The sequence below is a fragment of the Mobula hypostoma genome, chromosome 24, assembly GCF_963921235.1.
Source record: "Mobula hypostoma chromosome 24, sMobHyp1.1, whole genome shotgun sequence".
In the NCBI taxonomy this organism is placed as follows: domain Eukaryota; kingdom Metazoa; phylum Chordata; class Chondrichthyes; order Myliobatiformes; family Myliobatidae; genus Mobula; species Mobula hypostoma.
Genome location: NC_086120.1, coordinates 14,840,265 through 14,856,363, shown reverse-complemented (window position 1 = coordinate 14,856,363; position 16,099 = coordinate 14,840,265). Strand labels below are relative to the sequence as shown.

Below are 16,099 nucleotides of genomic sequence, written 5' to 3'. Positions count from 1 at the left end.
ATGCAACAAGACAAGGAACCAAAATACAAGATTAAATCAACAACAGAATGGTTTAAAAAGAAGAAAATTCATGTTTTGGAATGACCAAGTCAGAGTCCAGACCTTAACCCAGTTGAGGAGACTGTTCATGCAAGGTATCCCAGAATTATAGATGAACTGAAACAGTTTTGTATGGAGGAATGGTCTAAAATTCCTACTTGCCATTGCGCAAGTCCGATCAGCAGCTACAGGAAATGCTTGGTGGAGGTTATTGCTACTACAGGAGGTTCTACCAGTTATTAAATTCAAGGGTTCACATTCTTTTTTTTAGTCTGAATTGTGAATGATTAAACAAGGTGTTTAATAAAGACATGAAAAGTACAATTGTTTCTGTGTTAGTAGTTTAGTCAGATGGCATTTGTCTATTATTGTGACCTGGATGAAGTTCAGACCACAGTTTGAGTAATTAACAAACCTCTTCCTTTTCCTTGATTACATCTGTCAGAAAGGTAAATGTTAATCACAATCATTTTCAGGTGCATCAGCACAGCCATAAGTCATCCAAAGAGGGTTTGAAGCTCAAATTCTAAAACCAAGAGCTAAATTATTGCTCTATATATAGCAGAGATCATTGCCTTCCATTTTGCTTTTGAGACATTGGCTATCTATGACAATCACCCCATCAAAACACTGAAAATTTTATCCATCTCTGTCACAGCAAAATCCTCTATCCATCATGATAAGAAAACCAATGCCAGCACCTTTTACCAGGCCATTACACTGAGAGCAAGGCCCTAATTACACTTGGTCAGTTCCGATGGCTAGGTTACTGTATATCATTTGCGGAATGAACACTGGGCTCCCAAAGCAGAAGTATGTTCTGAATTTGTCACAAAATCAATGGACAAAAGAATACCCCACAATATCCTCAAAGCCCTCTTGGAAAAAGTGCAACATCTCCACTAACTCACAAGACATCCTGGTGCAAAATGAACAAGCAACACTCAGGACAGCATTGAGAACTGAATCAAAAGACCATAAAGGCACAGAAGCAGAATTAGACATTTTGGCCCATCGAGTATTCCATTATGGCTGATTATCCCTCTCGACCTCATTCTCCTGCCTTCTCCCTGTAACCTTTGCCACCGTAACTAATCAAGAACCTATCAACGTGTTGCAAATATAGTGCATTCCAGTTAATTAGGTCACTGGTTAATCGAGGTAGCAGCTTATTTGGGACAACTCTTATAGAGCAAAACCTAATCGAGAAAATAACCGGGATTCCTTTCATTTATCTGGGAAACTATGCTGCTTAACTGGAGACAGTTGTCAAACAGTTTTTAATTAGCGTCAGTTATGTGCACTTATATGGCTGTTGGATACGACACTGTGCTTAAAACGGACAGTTTTTAAATAGGCAAACACGAGGAATTCTGCAGATGCTGGAAATTCAAGCAACCCACATCAAAGTTGCTGGTGAACGCAGCAGGCCAGGCAGCATCTCTAGAAAGAGGTACAGTCGACGTTTCAGGCCGAGACCCTTCGCCAGGACTAACTGAAGGAAAAGCTAGCAAGAGATTTGAAAGTGGGAGGGGGAGGGATGGAGCCAAGAGCTGGAGAGGTGATTGGCAAAAGGGATATGAGAGGATCATGGGACAGGAGGCCCAGGGAGAAGGAAAGGGGGCGGGGGGAACCACATCGGGAGCACCGGACGCAGTATATCACCTCAGCCGACTCACAGTTTTTAAATAGCGCCAGTTGCATGCAATTATGTTCAAAAGCATTGATTTTTGTCATTGATAGTTGACGAGAAATAAGCAGAATGATAATACAGAACTGTTTTGCTCACTGTGTTTTCAAGCATCCAAGCTTGGAAATACCAGAAACAGTCTTTCGACATGATGGAACAAACAGTTTTTAAACACCATTAGCTGTTTGTGCTCATGTTATGTTACCTATTTGGACCAATGGACGCGGATTCAAAAAGCAGTGATTTTTAATTATGTTTTTTCTATTTTGACTATATGCAGGAGGGGTGTATGGGGTGGTTTGGTCCTGACTAAATATCAGGAAATGCCAATAGCGATTATATAGATTCTCCCACCCAGACAACTCCGCCTTCATGTAGGGCTTAGGTCCGGGTGCACCCTGTCTCGCTGAAGGAGCTCTGTCTATGGCGAGTGGTTGGTGCCAGAAAAATAACCAGACCAATGGTGGTGGTGTCACCTAAAATCACTGAAGTCTTTGGCAGCAGGGAGATGGATTCCAAGCTTTGGTGGAGGATTGTCTTTGTACAACAACAGCAAAGGTTGGGCGATGTCAAGTGTATGATTCCCAATTGGGAACACCAGTAGAGGTCAAATGCTCTAGTTAGATGAGCACTGTGGCAGAAGGCAACGGCAAACCACTGTTGTAATTTCTGCCTAGTCAATCATGGAAAGAAACAAAAGAAGGAAACCCGACAACAGCGTGAATGGAGTCAATTCTAATCCACAGAACAACACCTCGCTCGGTAGGGGTAGTCATGTGCTGCAGGTGACACCAGACCATCATCCAGAGACTGTGACCAATAGGGAAAGGCTAAGGGTAGCAACATGGAACATCCATACACTTTACCAGAAAGGAAAATTGGACAACACATTAAAAGAAATGAAAAGGTTGGAAGTTGATATCTTAGGCCTGTCAGTAATTAGATGGACTGACAGTGGCAAATTCACTAAGAATAGTTCTCTAATAACATATTCTGGAGGTCAACAGCAAATGTATGGAGTTAGAATTATTTTAAACAACAAGTATCAAAATGTCTTATGGGATATTGGGCGATATCCAACTAGCTGCTTTTAGTTAAGTTAAGGGATAACCCTTTTAACATTAGTATAATGCAAGCCTATGCGCCAACAAATGATGCGGATGAAGAGGATTTCAACAAGTTTTATGAAGATCTCGACAGTGCTTATGAGCAATGTAAATCTCAGGATATAAAACTAGTCATGGGAGATTATAACTCCAAAATTGGACAGGAAAGGGTTGATAACATCATAGGACCTTCTGGATTAGGGGAAAAAATTGAAAATGGAGAAAGGTTTACTGATTGGTGTGTCAGAAACAACCAAGTGATCACCAATACTTGGTATAAAAACCATCCACATAGATTGTGTATTTTGGATTAGCCCTGGAGATAGAACAAGGAATCAAATAGATTTCATTACCATCAATGAACGCTTTAGAAATATCACAAATTCTAAAGCCTACCCAGGAGCAGACCGTGATTCAGATCACCATCCAGTAATAGCTACCATCAAAACAAAATTAAAGAAAATGAAACGTGGAAAAAAGAGAAAGTAGTACATGTTGGGAGAACTTAAAAATGATAACATACTTAAGCAACAATTCAAAGCAGCTGTAGAAGAACACCTCAATGAAAACGAAACAACACCTATTTGGGACAGATTTAAATATGCTATACAGCAATCAGCAGAGGAGACAATCCCAGTACAAGAAATCCAACACACCAACAAGAAATTCTAAATCTGATGGAACAAAGAAGGTTAGTGAAGAATAATGAAGAGCAATACAGAGAGCTAGACAGACAGACCAGACAACTGTGCAATATTGCAAAGGAAGAACGGCTGAAACAAAAATGCAATGAAGTAGAAGGCCATATTAACAACAGCAAAGAAATGCACAAGAAAATTAAGGAAATTACTGGAATTAAGAAAATCTCCTCTACAGGATGCATAAGATCAGCAGACGGATCCATACTAACAGATCCAGATAAAGTAGGTGAGAGGTGGATTCAGTATATAGAGCAGATTTCTGAAGATAATAAAGGGGAACCCCCAGATAATAAACAACCTAATTCTGGCCAACCTATTACCAAAGAAGAAATAACTAAAGCAATGAAAAACATGAAACATTGTAAAGCCACTGGACCTGATGAAATTTCAGTGGAAATGATACAAGCCCTAAAAGATCTGGGCATAGATGTTCTTTTTGAACTGTTTAATGGCATATACAAGTCTGGTGTATGCCTGACGATCTCTTGAAATCAGTATTTGTAACTCTGCCAAAAATTCCTGGAACTATTGACTGCGAAAATTATAAAACAATCAGTCTTACGAGTCACATAATAAAGGTTTTGTTGAGAATTGTTCTGAGTTGAATTAAAATCAAGTTAAGGCCAGAAACTTCTAAACTACAATATGGGTTTATTGAGGATAGAGGAACTAGGAACGCAATTTTCATACTACGAATGCTTTCAGAAAGGGCAATTGAATATCAAAATGATGTCTTTTTATGTTTTATTGATTTCACTAAAGCATTTGACAAAGTGCAACATGAAAAATTATTTCAAATTCTCGCTAAACTAAACATTGACGGAAGGGACCAACAACTGCTTCAAAATTTATATTGGAATTAAACAGCGGCAGTAAAAATTCATGATAATATAAGCAGTTGGACTAACATTCAAAGAGGAGTTAGACAGGGATGCGTTGCCTCACTAGAATTATTTAATATCTATAGTGAAATGATTCTCAGAGAAATAGAAGACCCAGATGGGATAAAAATTGGTGTTAATATCAACAATATAAGATATGCAGACGATACCACCCTAATAGCACGTGCTGCAGAAGACCTACAAATCCTCCTAGACAAAGTAGTACAAACAAGTGCAGATTCTGGTCTAATCATCAACTGTAAAAAAAAACACAAATGTATGGTGATATCAAAACAGCAGGATACTCCCAACTGCCAATTGTACATCGGTAACCAAGTGATTGAACAAAAGACTAGCTTTAATTACCTTGGTAGCTTTATATCACAAGATGCTAGAAGCAAAATAGAAATAAAAAGAAGAATTGCCATTGCCAAAACCAACTTCCAAAAACTGAAACCCATTTTTACCAACAGACACATTTCTATGACAACAAGGCTTAGGCTACGAAAATGGTCAATCTTGCTGTATGCTTCCGAAACATGGACTATAACACCAGAGCTCCAAAGAAACTTAGAAGCAACAGAAATGTGGTTTCTCAGAAGAACGCTGAAAATATCATATATAGGGTAACTAATGAGACAGTACTCCAACGTGCCCAGACAGAAAGATCTTTAATGAGAACATTAAATGAGAGGAAACTTAAATTCCTGGGCCATGTCATCATAAAGGGAGAAATAGAATGCCTTACATTACAAGGCTGTATGCCTGGGAAACGCGGAAGAGGAAGGCAAAGAAGAAAATATATGGACACTGTGAAAGAAATAACAGATCTAAATGTGCTAGATATCTTTGATGCTGCAAGGGATCGTTCGATGTGGAGAGCCATGATCGCCCAAGCGTATAACGCACAAGGCACATGAAGATGATGATGATATGCAGGAAGGCAATGAAGGCAGTCCAATAAGTGCACTAGGTGTCTGCATTGATTTTGTTTATTCAAGTCAATCAAAAGAACATGCAGTGTACACTGGATGAATTCCTCTGTTGAAAGCTATTAGGAACTAATAGTTTTATAGTATTGTAGCGGTGTTGGTAGTGTACTAATTCATTCTGTACTTTATTTAAATGCATAATTTGTTTCTCAGTTAAACTGTAGTTTGCCTTTTTAACTATTTCTTTAAACTTTAGCTAATTGGGGCAGCCGCTTAATTGGGCCAAAATGTACGGGTCCCAATGTGTCCAAATTAACTGGAATCCACTGTATACCCAATGACTGCCTCCACAGCCATCTGTAGCTCCTCATCTCTGTTCTAAATGAATGTCCCTGTACTCTAAGGTTGTGCCATCTGGTCCTAGGCTCCCCCACTATAGGAATCTTTCACTCCACATCCACTCCGTCTAGACCTTTCTGTATTCAATAGGTTTCAATCAGATCCCCCCTCATTTTTTCTAAACTTGTTCGAATTGTGTCCAATCTGTGAGCAAGAGCACGAGAAGAAGAGTTGACTTCACACAGGTTTGCGATTAAAGATTCAAAAGGCAGCACTTCATGACAGTTTTCGGAGTTTGAATTGCACTCGATCAGTGAATGGGATTCATTAGCAAGGGTGAATAAAAATAAGTCAGAGGCAAGTGGAGCAGCCATTATGTGAATGGGCCAGTGTTAAGAGTGGGAAGATTTTGGCATTGGCTCATTAGGCTTAGGCAAAATTAGACTTGGGCGAGGCAAGCATCTTCTTCATCTTCTTTATTCTTCATTCCTGGTCTGTTAGGGCACAGCAAGTGCAGTGAGAATGGCTCCGGGGCTGTGTTGTATTCTTTGTGTGAGATGTGGGAATTCTAGGAGACCTCCAGCCTCCTGGATAACCACATCTGCACCAGGTGCACCGAGCTGCAGCTCCTCAGAGAACTGGAGCTGTAGCTCGATGACTTTCAGCTCATATGGGAGACTGAGGAGCTACAGGGATGTAGTCACCTTTAGGTTGCAGGAGGCAGGTAATGGGTGACTGTCAGAAGAAGAAAGGGAAATGGGAAGCCAGTGCAAGTTACCCTTGCAGCCATACCCCTCAATAAATATACCATTTTGGATACTGTTGAGGAGGACAACCTACCAGGGGGAGCTGTAGCCACAGCTGCAGCTGACACTGTGGCTCAGAAGAGAAGAAAGGTAAAGAGAACTGCAGCAGTGATAGGAGATCCCACAGTTAGAGGAATAGAGACGAGATTCTGTGGGAGCGAGAGCGACATCAGGATGATAAGTTGCCTCCCAGATGCCAAGGCTGTATCGAGCAGCCAGAGTCTTGGTACAAAGTGGTACTATGACATAGGAAGGAAAGGCAAGAAGATCCTGAAGAGAGATTTCAGGGAACTAGGTAGAAAGTTGAAATGCAGGACCTCCAGGGTATCAATCTCTGAATTGCTATCTGTGCCACGCGTCAGTGAGGGCAAGAACAGCAAATTTGGCAGATAAATGTGTGACTGAGGAATTCATGCAGGGGGCAGGGGATTCAGGTTTCTGGACCATTAGGATCACTTCTAGGGAAGGTATGACCTATACAAAAGGGACAAGTTACATCTGCACCCGGGGGGGGGGGTGCAAAATCCTTGATATACTTGCAGGCAGGTTTGCTAGAGCTGTTTGGGAGGATTGAAACTAATTTGGCAGAAGGGAGTGAACCAGAGTGAGGGCTGAGGATGGAGCAGTAGGTTAGACAATGAGTAGTGAGACTGCTAGCAAGGGCAAGCTGATGATAGGGCAAAATTGCAGTAATCAAGTTGAGCTGCAAAGTAAAAGGGTGACAAAAATTAAAAAGGGTGATGAATACAGGACTGAAGGCGTTATGTGTATTCTTTGTGTGAGATGTGGGAATTCTCACACAATGCACATAGAATACAGAATAAGTTAGATGAACTTGTAGCACAGTTAGAGGTTGGTATGCATGACATTGCGGGCATCACTGAATTGTGGCTGAAAGATGATTATAGCTGGGACCTTAACATCCAAGGACACACTTTGTATCAAAAGGACAGGCAGGTAGGTGGGGAGGGGTGGGGGGGTTGGGTGGCTCTGTTGGTAAGTAATTACATTAAATCCTTACAAAGAGGTGGCATAGGATCAGAAGGTGCAGACTCATTGTGAGTAGAGTTAAAAAAAACTACAAGGGTAAAAATACATTGATGGGAGTTATATACAGACCACTGAATAGTAGCAAAGATGTAGGTAGAAATTACAACAGGAAATAGAAAATGCATGTCAAAAGGGCAATGTTACGATAGTCATTGGGGATTTCAATATGCAGGTAGATTGGGAAAATCAGATTGGGGAGGGGTATTTACAGAATGCTGCAAGATGACCTTTTAGAGCAGCTCGTGGTTGAGCCCACAAAGGAATCTGCTATTCTGGATTAGGTGTTGTGCAGTGAACTGGAATTGATTACAGAACTTAAGGTAAAGGAACCTTAGGAGCCAGAGATCATAATACAACAGAATTTCCCCCTGCACAGATAAAGTCCGATGCATCAGTATTACAGTGGCATAAAAGGAATTACAGAGGCATGAGAGGGGAGCTGGGCAAAGTTGATTGGAAGAGACATTAGCAGGGATAACAGCAAAGCAGCAACGGCTGAAGTTTCTGCAAGCAATTCGGAAGCACAGGATAGATACAAAAAAGCATTCCGAACAGTGGCTGGCAAGGGAAGTCAAAGCCAACATAAATGCCAAAAAGAGGGCATATAATAGAGCAAAAATTTGTGGTAAGTTAGAGGATTGGGAAGCTTTTAAAAACCAAAAGGCGACAAGTAAACAGGTTATAAAGAGAGAAAAGGTGGAATTCGAAGGTAAGCTAGCCAATAATATTAAAGAAGATATGAAAGTTTTTTTTTCAGATATATAAAGAATAAAAGAGAAGAGAGATTAGATATCAGGCCACTGGAAAAATGACACTGGAGAGGTAGTAATGGGGGACACAGAAATGGCAGATGAACTGAATAAGGATTTTGCATCAGTTTTTACTGCGGAGGACAATAGCAGTATGCTAGAAGTTTAAGAGTGTCAAGGGGCAGGAGTGACTGAAGTTGCCATTACTAGGGAGAAAATGCTTGGGAAGCCAAAAGATCACCTAGACTAGATGGACTACACCCCAAGGTTCTAAAAAGGGTGGCTGAAGACATTGTGGAGGCATTAGTTTTCAAGAATCAATAGATTCTGGCATGGTTCTGGAATACTGGAAAATTGCCAATGTCACTTCACTCTTCAAGAAGGGGGAGATGCAAAGGAAAGGAAATTAGATGCCAGTTAGTCTGATCTCTGTGGTTGGGAAGATGTTGAAGCGGATTGCTAAGGATGTGGTTTCAGGGCACTTGGAGGCACATGATAGAATAGGCCAAGGTCAATATGGTTTCCTTTAGGGAAAACCTTGCCTGACAAATCTGTTGGAACTCTTTGAAGAAATAACAGGCAGGATGTACAAAGGAGAATTGGTGGATGTTGTGTACTTGAATTTTCAGAAGTCCTTTGACAAGGTGCCACACGAGGCTGCTTCACAAGTTAAGAACCTGTGGTATTACAGTAAAGATAATAGCATGGATAGAGCATAAGCTGATTGACAGGAGGAAAAGACTGGGAATAATGAGAGTCTTTTCTGGTTGGTTAGTAGAGTTCCAAAGGGGTCAGTGTTTGGACCACTTTTTTAAAAAAAAACGTTGATGTCAATGATTTGGATGACAGAATAGATGGCTTTGTGGCCAAGTTTACAGACAAAATGAAGATAGGTGGAGGGGCAAGTCATGTTGAGGAAACAGAGAGGCTGCAAAAATCTAAGAAGCAGCAAGTAATGCACAATCCTGAGGGACTGGTTAAGGAGAGATACAGAATAACTCATCTTGTATATCAATATCCAGTGTAGAGTATTAGCCTGAAATAGTAAACCCAAAGGAGCAAAAGTTTTAAAGATAGTTGCTCTTAAATATATAGAATATTTCCCGATCTACGATTGCCAAAGGGACAGAAGTTCATCATTTGGAATATCGAGGACAACTGCTTAAGTAGTACCACACAGCAACTAAAGAATTGATTATCAGGAAAAGGAAGGAGGACAAACATGCACAAGTCTACATGCAGGTGAGGGAGAAGAAGAAAAAAAGGTGCAGAGTTAGCAGCTTTAAATTCAAGTGTGCTAAGGTATTAGACATATGACCTGTCCTGGGCCCTGCACTGTGATGCAGTCAAAAGGCATGTGATTCATTCAGTTGCATCTTTACTTCCCTAGAAGGCTGAGGAGGTTTAGCATATTATTAAACACGCTAGGGTATTCTGACTGATTGCATCATGGTTTGGTACAGCAATTCAAATGTATAGGAACACAAGAAGCTGCAGAAAGACTCACCCAAGACATCACAGGCATATCCCTCCCCCATTAGTAGAAGTCTCCCCCAAGAAGGCAACATCATCCAAGATTTCCACCATCTGGGCCATACACCTTACCACAGCTACAAATCAGGCAACTGGTCCAGAAGCCTGAAGTCTCACACCACCAGGTTAAGACAGATACTTCCCTTCAGTCATTTCATTCTTGAACCAACCTACGCAATCCCAGTCACTATCTCAGTACAGCAACACTATGAACATTTTGTACTACAAGGGACTGATTTTTGTTCCAATTGTGTTCTTATATTTATTTGTATTTGCACACGAGAATAAACTCAAATTTGACAGAACAAGCAAGATAGTCCAACCTGTTCATGAAACATTCATGCATCATAGAATGCCCAAAATACAATTATTCATTCTGCCCAGGGATAATTAAATTATGCCACAGTAATCATCCCATTGGATATGGCAAAAGGAGAATTCAATGGCTAAAGTAAAAACACACTGTGTTGAGATATTAACCAAAAACAATGACTCCCATCTACTCTGTTTTTAAACATGTGCTCGGTAGCATTAAAAAAAACACGTTATAAAATGTGCACTCTGGAATAAACTTAATTTAATTTGTCTGCTTCCCAGTCAGGATCCTTACAAGATTATTAGCACACAGAAGATGCAATGAATGGAATAGGGATAAAAACACACTTCTCAGAAGTAATTGTAATGAAGTCAATATTCTCAAGTGGATTAAGACAAACCGTGAACACACCTCCTTCCATTTGACAGCATAAAAAGAATATTACTATATGGTAGTGTTGTAGAAAAGCATTAGCATCGCCAAATTTTCTGTCATAAAAGGAAGGATATTTTAAAAACCAAAGAGGACTCCAAGGTCTCATACATGCTCACAGAACATTTAAGGTTCAAATCCTATAAATGTACTACATCACATAATTTAGGATGACACTCCTTTAGTATGGAGATAGCACTACACAAATTAGTGTCATCAATTGGGTTAAATCTGTGAATATCCACCTTTTCAAATTTCAAATCACCACTTCTAGAATGAGGAAAGCAACTTTCTTTACATTGGTTCAACACCTCACAATCAGGTTTAATATCACTAGCATATGTTGCGAAATTTGTTGTTTAATTTTATTCATTTATTTAGTGATATAACGCAGAGTAGGCCCTTCCAACCCTTTGAGCCACACTTCCCCAGCAACCCTGACAAACCCAATCAACCCGAACTTAATCATGAAACAATTTACAATGACCAATTAACCTAGTAACTGGTACATCTTTTAACTCTGGAAGGAAACCAGAGCACCAGGGGAAAACCTAGAAATTCCACGGGGAGAACATACAAGCTCCTTACAGAACAGCGCCAGATCTGAACTTCAAAGCACCTCAAGCTTTTGCAGAATCAGTATAAAAAGTCAATTAAATAGTTAATAATATCTCAGTGAATTTCTTTGGTACTGCGAAGAAATACCAGTCTGAACTATATTCCAAATTTTTTACTATAAAAGTATTGAATCCGCAACAGAGGTGAGAGTAACGCTTGAAGGCGTTAAAGGGTGATTAAAGTTACCGAATTATTTCGCATGATATTTACAAATTGTCTTTGTAGAATCCAGCGGTAGGCACTATAACCAGAACTGTCCCCAGGTAACTAATCAGGTAATATACTAGCATAGGATAGGTTGAGGGAAGCTTTTGTATACAAGCACCCCCCTCGTCGCAGAGCATGACGGGAAATATAGTCTCCTCAAAACTTTGACCCGTTCACGTTACAAATGCTGGTTACTATAAAAACTACAACTCCCAGAAAACGCTGCGACCGTCACACATGCGTACACCAGTGGTCCAGAAAAATCCACACTGTCTAACACACATCCGCCCCCACACAAAAAAACTTTCAGTCAGAAATCTCAGTGATGAAGATTAAACATTAATATCCGCTTCATGAAGAAAGTTTCCGTAAATATAACAAAAACACCACAGGCCTTCTACTTTTCTCCCTTCAGTATAAACAAAAGAATTGATCGCAGGAGAAATAAATTTAAAAAGGGAAAGAAGCATTTTAATCTACCTCACATGGATACGCGCGCCATAGTTAAAAGTTAAAAGTTTTGATTCGGCTATTATTTTTCTACGGCTGTCAGACTGTCCTCCCGCCAAAGCACATCAGACAGCGCGATACTCACCCGGGCCGGCCAGTGAGGATAACCCTTCATTTTAGCGAAAACCAAATCTCCTGCTTTGAAATTGTGAGGCATTTTCCGATCGACTTAGCCTCCTTTAAGCGATTTAAAAAATAGATACGGACTCGATCCGTAACAGAGCGCAATTCTCAGCGTTTCGAATACTGTATAGCGCCTAAGGGGGGAGGGGGAGAGGAGGGTAAAGCCTAACCTGCTGCCAGAAGTCCCACCTTTTTCGGTCTATGATTTGCTCCCGATGTTTAACGTGCATCAAATCCAAGTTCTGATTGGAGAATGTGGGTGTCAATCGTATGATATCATGCCAGGTTAGTCTGATGCGTAGAAAGGGAGGGGTGGTTCCATTGACTGTGGATAATGAACCATATTGCTTCAGAGCTGTAATATAATTTCTCCTCATGTCTCGTTTCTAATACACTTCATTAAGCTCCGTAACAATCTATTTCCATGCAAAATGGGAGGAGCAGGGTGGCCACCTGGTTTGTTGTGAATGTCTAGGAATTCAGTAATAGAAATAAGTTATTTATCCGCTGCAAGCCGTGTATACTAGATATGCATTTGCAAATGTGCGCCTATAACATTTCCCGCATGCACGCAGCGGGACGAAAAAAATACAACCGGATTCTTGCCTCGGCAAACATGACATTCTACTCGTGCCAACTGACATTTTTTTATGCCTAGGCCTTGAACACCTCCTAAACATAAGCAGTACAAGCGAAAGTAGGCCATACAGCCCCTCAAACCTGCCTTGCCATTTAATACTATTGATGATCCTGTGCATTAAATCCACTTTCTAATCTGATACCTGGATTTCCCTAGTGTGAAGAATAACTATCAGTTATTCCTCAAAGACTGGACATCCCTAGCCCTTTTGAGAAGATAAGTCTAAAAGATTTCAACTCTGACTTAAAAAGGTTTCTTTTTCTTCTTTTTTCATTTTCTGTCATATGGACATAACAGGCAAGGCAAGCATTCATTGCCCATTCCATAAATGACCTTGATGGAGAGTTGCTGTCTTCAACCACTGCATTCTGGTGAGAGTACTCTCAAGGTGCTGTTGAATAGGGAACTGCCGGATTTAGGCCCAAAAAGGGTGAAGGACCAAATAATATATTTACAAATCAGGATAATGAGCGCTTGGAGGGGAACCTGTGGCTCGTGGTGTTGCCATGTACCTGCTGCTTTTGTCCTTGGTGGTGGAGGTTTGGGAGGTGTCATCAGAGATGTCTGGTGAATAACAGCAGAGCAGTTACTGGATAATACATACTACACCCATTGTGTACCAGTGGTGGAAAAATTAATGTTTAGAGTTGTGGATAAAGTGCCAATCAAACACGATAGTTTGTTCTGGATGATGTTGGGCTTCATTACTAGAATCTTTAGAGCCACACTCAATTGCATTATGCACTCAATTTATTTTTGTTATGTTGGTCAATCCCTTATTTTGAGAACACCTTCTTAAAGTCAATTACTCATCTCTCATTGTTTTGAAAATAGTATGTTTCTCTTTTCCTCATTCCAAAGTGAATAACCTCATACTTTCTCATTTACACTACACGTCACTGTCACCCCCACCAATCTGCCAATATCCCTTCATATTTCTGGGCAAATGACACTTTGCGTCTTACCGCATTGCTGAGGAAAGGCAATGGCTGCTATCATTTAGAGAATTGCTCTTCAACAAAAATAGCTCACTCATATGAGAGAAATTTAGAATTCAGCTCTCTCAAGGGTCTGCATGGCATTTCAGAAAGGGTGACCATCACCCGTTAAAGCGTACTAATTGGAATGCCAGTATCTCTGAGGTATAGTGGAAATGGCTAAGTTAAATCTACCTGGCTGCAAAGTTACAGTAAGTTGTACTATATGATTGTCAGAGCAGTCAACAACTCAGAGACAGGTTCTTCCCCTCCGCCATCAGATTTCTGAATGATCTTTGAACACTACCTCATTATTTCTTTCTTTTGCACTATTTATTTATTTTGTAATTTGTAGTAATTTTTGTCATTGGAACGTGCTACAGCCGCAAAACAAATTTCTCATCAGAGAATTCAGTTATAAGTAACCTGATTATGATTCTTCAAATAATGCTCTAGGATCTTTAACATACATCTGAAAAGGCAGGAAATCAGCTTAACACCTCGTCCTAGAAAAATAATCTTCACTGCGGCACTTCATCACAGTTACACATAAATGTCAGCCGAGATTATGAGATCAAATCCTGGATTCATTTCCAAAGATAATCCTTGCTGACATCCAGATGAGGAATATCACCAATTAAAGATATTTCTATTGGTGCAGATTTCTAGTTAACATGGTTAAATGGAGAAAGGACCCAATTTCAATTGTATAGTTCAAGCCAACATTAGTTCGTATTACAGATGCAAATGACCTTCTTTACTATTTTTCTTTTATCGTATCTGTCTGCATCTTTATAAGCAGATATAGATCTAATTATTTCTTTGAATGAATTGGTATGCTTTTGACTTTTAATGGATTTTTTCTTCCATCTATTTCTCTCTTGCTGACTTGCTCTATTATTTTTCCATTGCCACTAACTGTGCTTTATGATATGATGATAGTAATGATTTGTCATGTCAGAAGAGCAGCTAAATATGTTAGCTGTGGAGAATAGAAGAAACAATCTGGTCTAAATCTGCTTTAACTTTCTCATAAGTGCACATTTCCGGAAAGAATGAAGGATAGAATAACTATCACTTATTACTTAAGTGATAAGTATTCCATTCACTTAGATAATCACCTTTAAGACACTTGCTGAAATATTTATTGGATTTTAGTACTGTGACTCAGATAGTAAAATCTTAATTATCCAGCACGTTATAAATCAGAATTTCAGAGGGGGTGGCAAAGACATTGACGTAGCGCCTAGAGAACTTCCAGGCCATTATCAGGTCAGTACGAGATGCAGGTCTCAAGGTGAGAAGGCACGTGAGCTGACGTTTGACTCCATTTTGCCGATTAAAGCAATGAGGGAAACTGAAATGTTGGCGGTGAGCGCAGGCTGCTTGCCTTTTGATCGCTGGTGGGATCGCTCCGCTGCTGGAGAGGGGAGACTGTGTGGCCTGCTGCTGTGCCTAGAGAATGTTACCGAGGTTTTCTGCATTTTGAATATGGATTTGGACTACGGACTTTTTTTCACTCTTATAGTTTTATAAAATAGGGGACAGCAGAACTTTACTCCCAGATGAGCTCAATGACTTCTATTAGCACTTTGATCACCAGAACGGGGTGGAACCATTGCGCACCCCCATATCTCCAGCTGATCCTTAGGTCTGAGCATCTGAAGATGACCTGCGGTCTGCCTAAAAGAGAGTTAACCCAAGGAAAGCATCTGGTCAGGACAGTACCTGGCTAATAGTGAAGACCTGTGTCATCCAACTAGCTGGTGTATTCACAGATATCTTCAACTTCTCTCACTGGCAGTGTGTGATACCCACCTGCTTCAATCGTACCAGTGCCCAAGAAGAACATGGTAACCTGTCTAAATGACTATCGCCCAGTGGCACTTACGTCCACAGTGATGAAGTGGTTTGAGAGGCTGGTGTTGAAGCATATCAGCTCCTATCTGAGTAGCGATTTGGATGTGCTCCATTTCACCTACCAAAGTAACAGCTCTACAGCAGATGCTCTACAGTAGATGCTGCTTGGCCTGCTGCGTTCACCAGCAACTTTGATGTATGTTGCTTGAATTTCCAGCATCTGCAGAATTCCTGTTGTTTGCAGATGCTATCTTGTTGGCTCTTCACACAACCCTGGAACATCTGGACTGCAAAGATGCACACATCAGGGTGCTCTTTATCAATTTCAGCTCAGTATTTAACACCATCACCCCCTCAAAACTAATCAGTAAACTCCAAGACCTGAGCCTCAATACTCCCTTGTGCAATTGGATCCTGCATTTCCTCACATACAGGCCCAGTCAGTTTGGATTGGCAAAAATGTCTCCTCCACAATCTCCATCAGCACAGGAGCACCACAGGTATGTGTACTTTGCCCCCTGCTCTACTTGCTTTACACCTATGACTGTGTGGCTAAGTACAAGTTTGCTGATGACATCACTGTTGTGAGC

The 16,099-nt window shown here is 40.5% G+C and overlaps 1 protein-coding gene across 1 annotated transcript in view; it reads right to left on the bottom strand.

The window, feature by feature from the left end:
* Positions 1-12,191, bottom strand: part of hdgfl2 (HDGF like 2) — an 82,264-nt gene extending 70,073 nt beyond the window's left edge. Inside the window, exon 1 of the mRNA XM_063032237.1 lies at positions 11,995-12,191. Coding sequence (XP_062888307.1) covers positions 11,995-12,066 — 72 coding nt within the window. The 5' untranslated portion in view covers positions 12,067-12,191. The remainder of the gene's footprint in view (positions 1-11,994) is intronic.
* Positions 12,192-16,099: the final 3,908 nt, after the last annotated feature.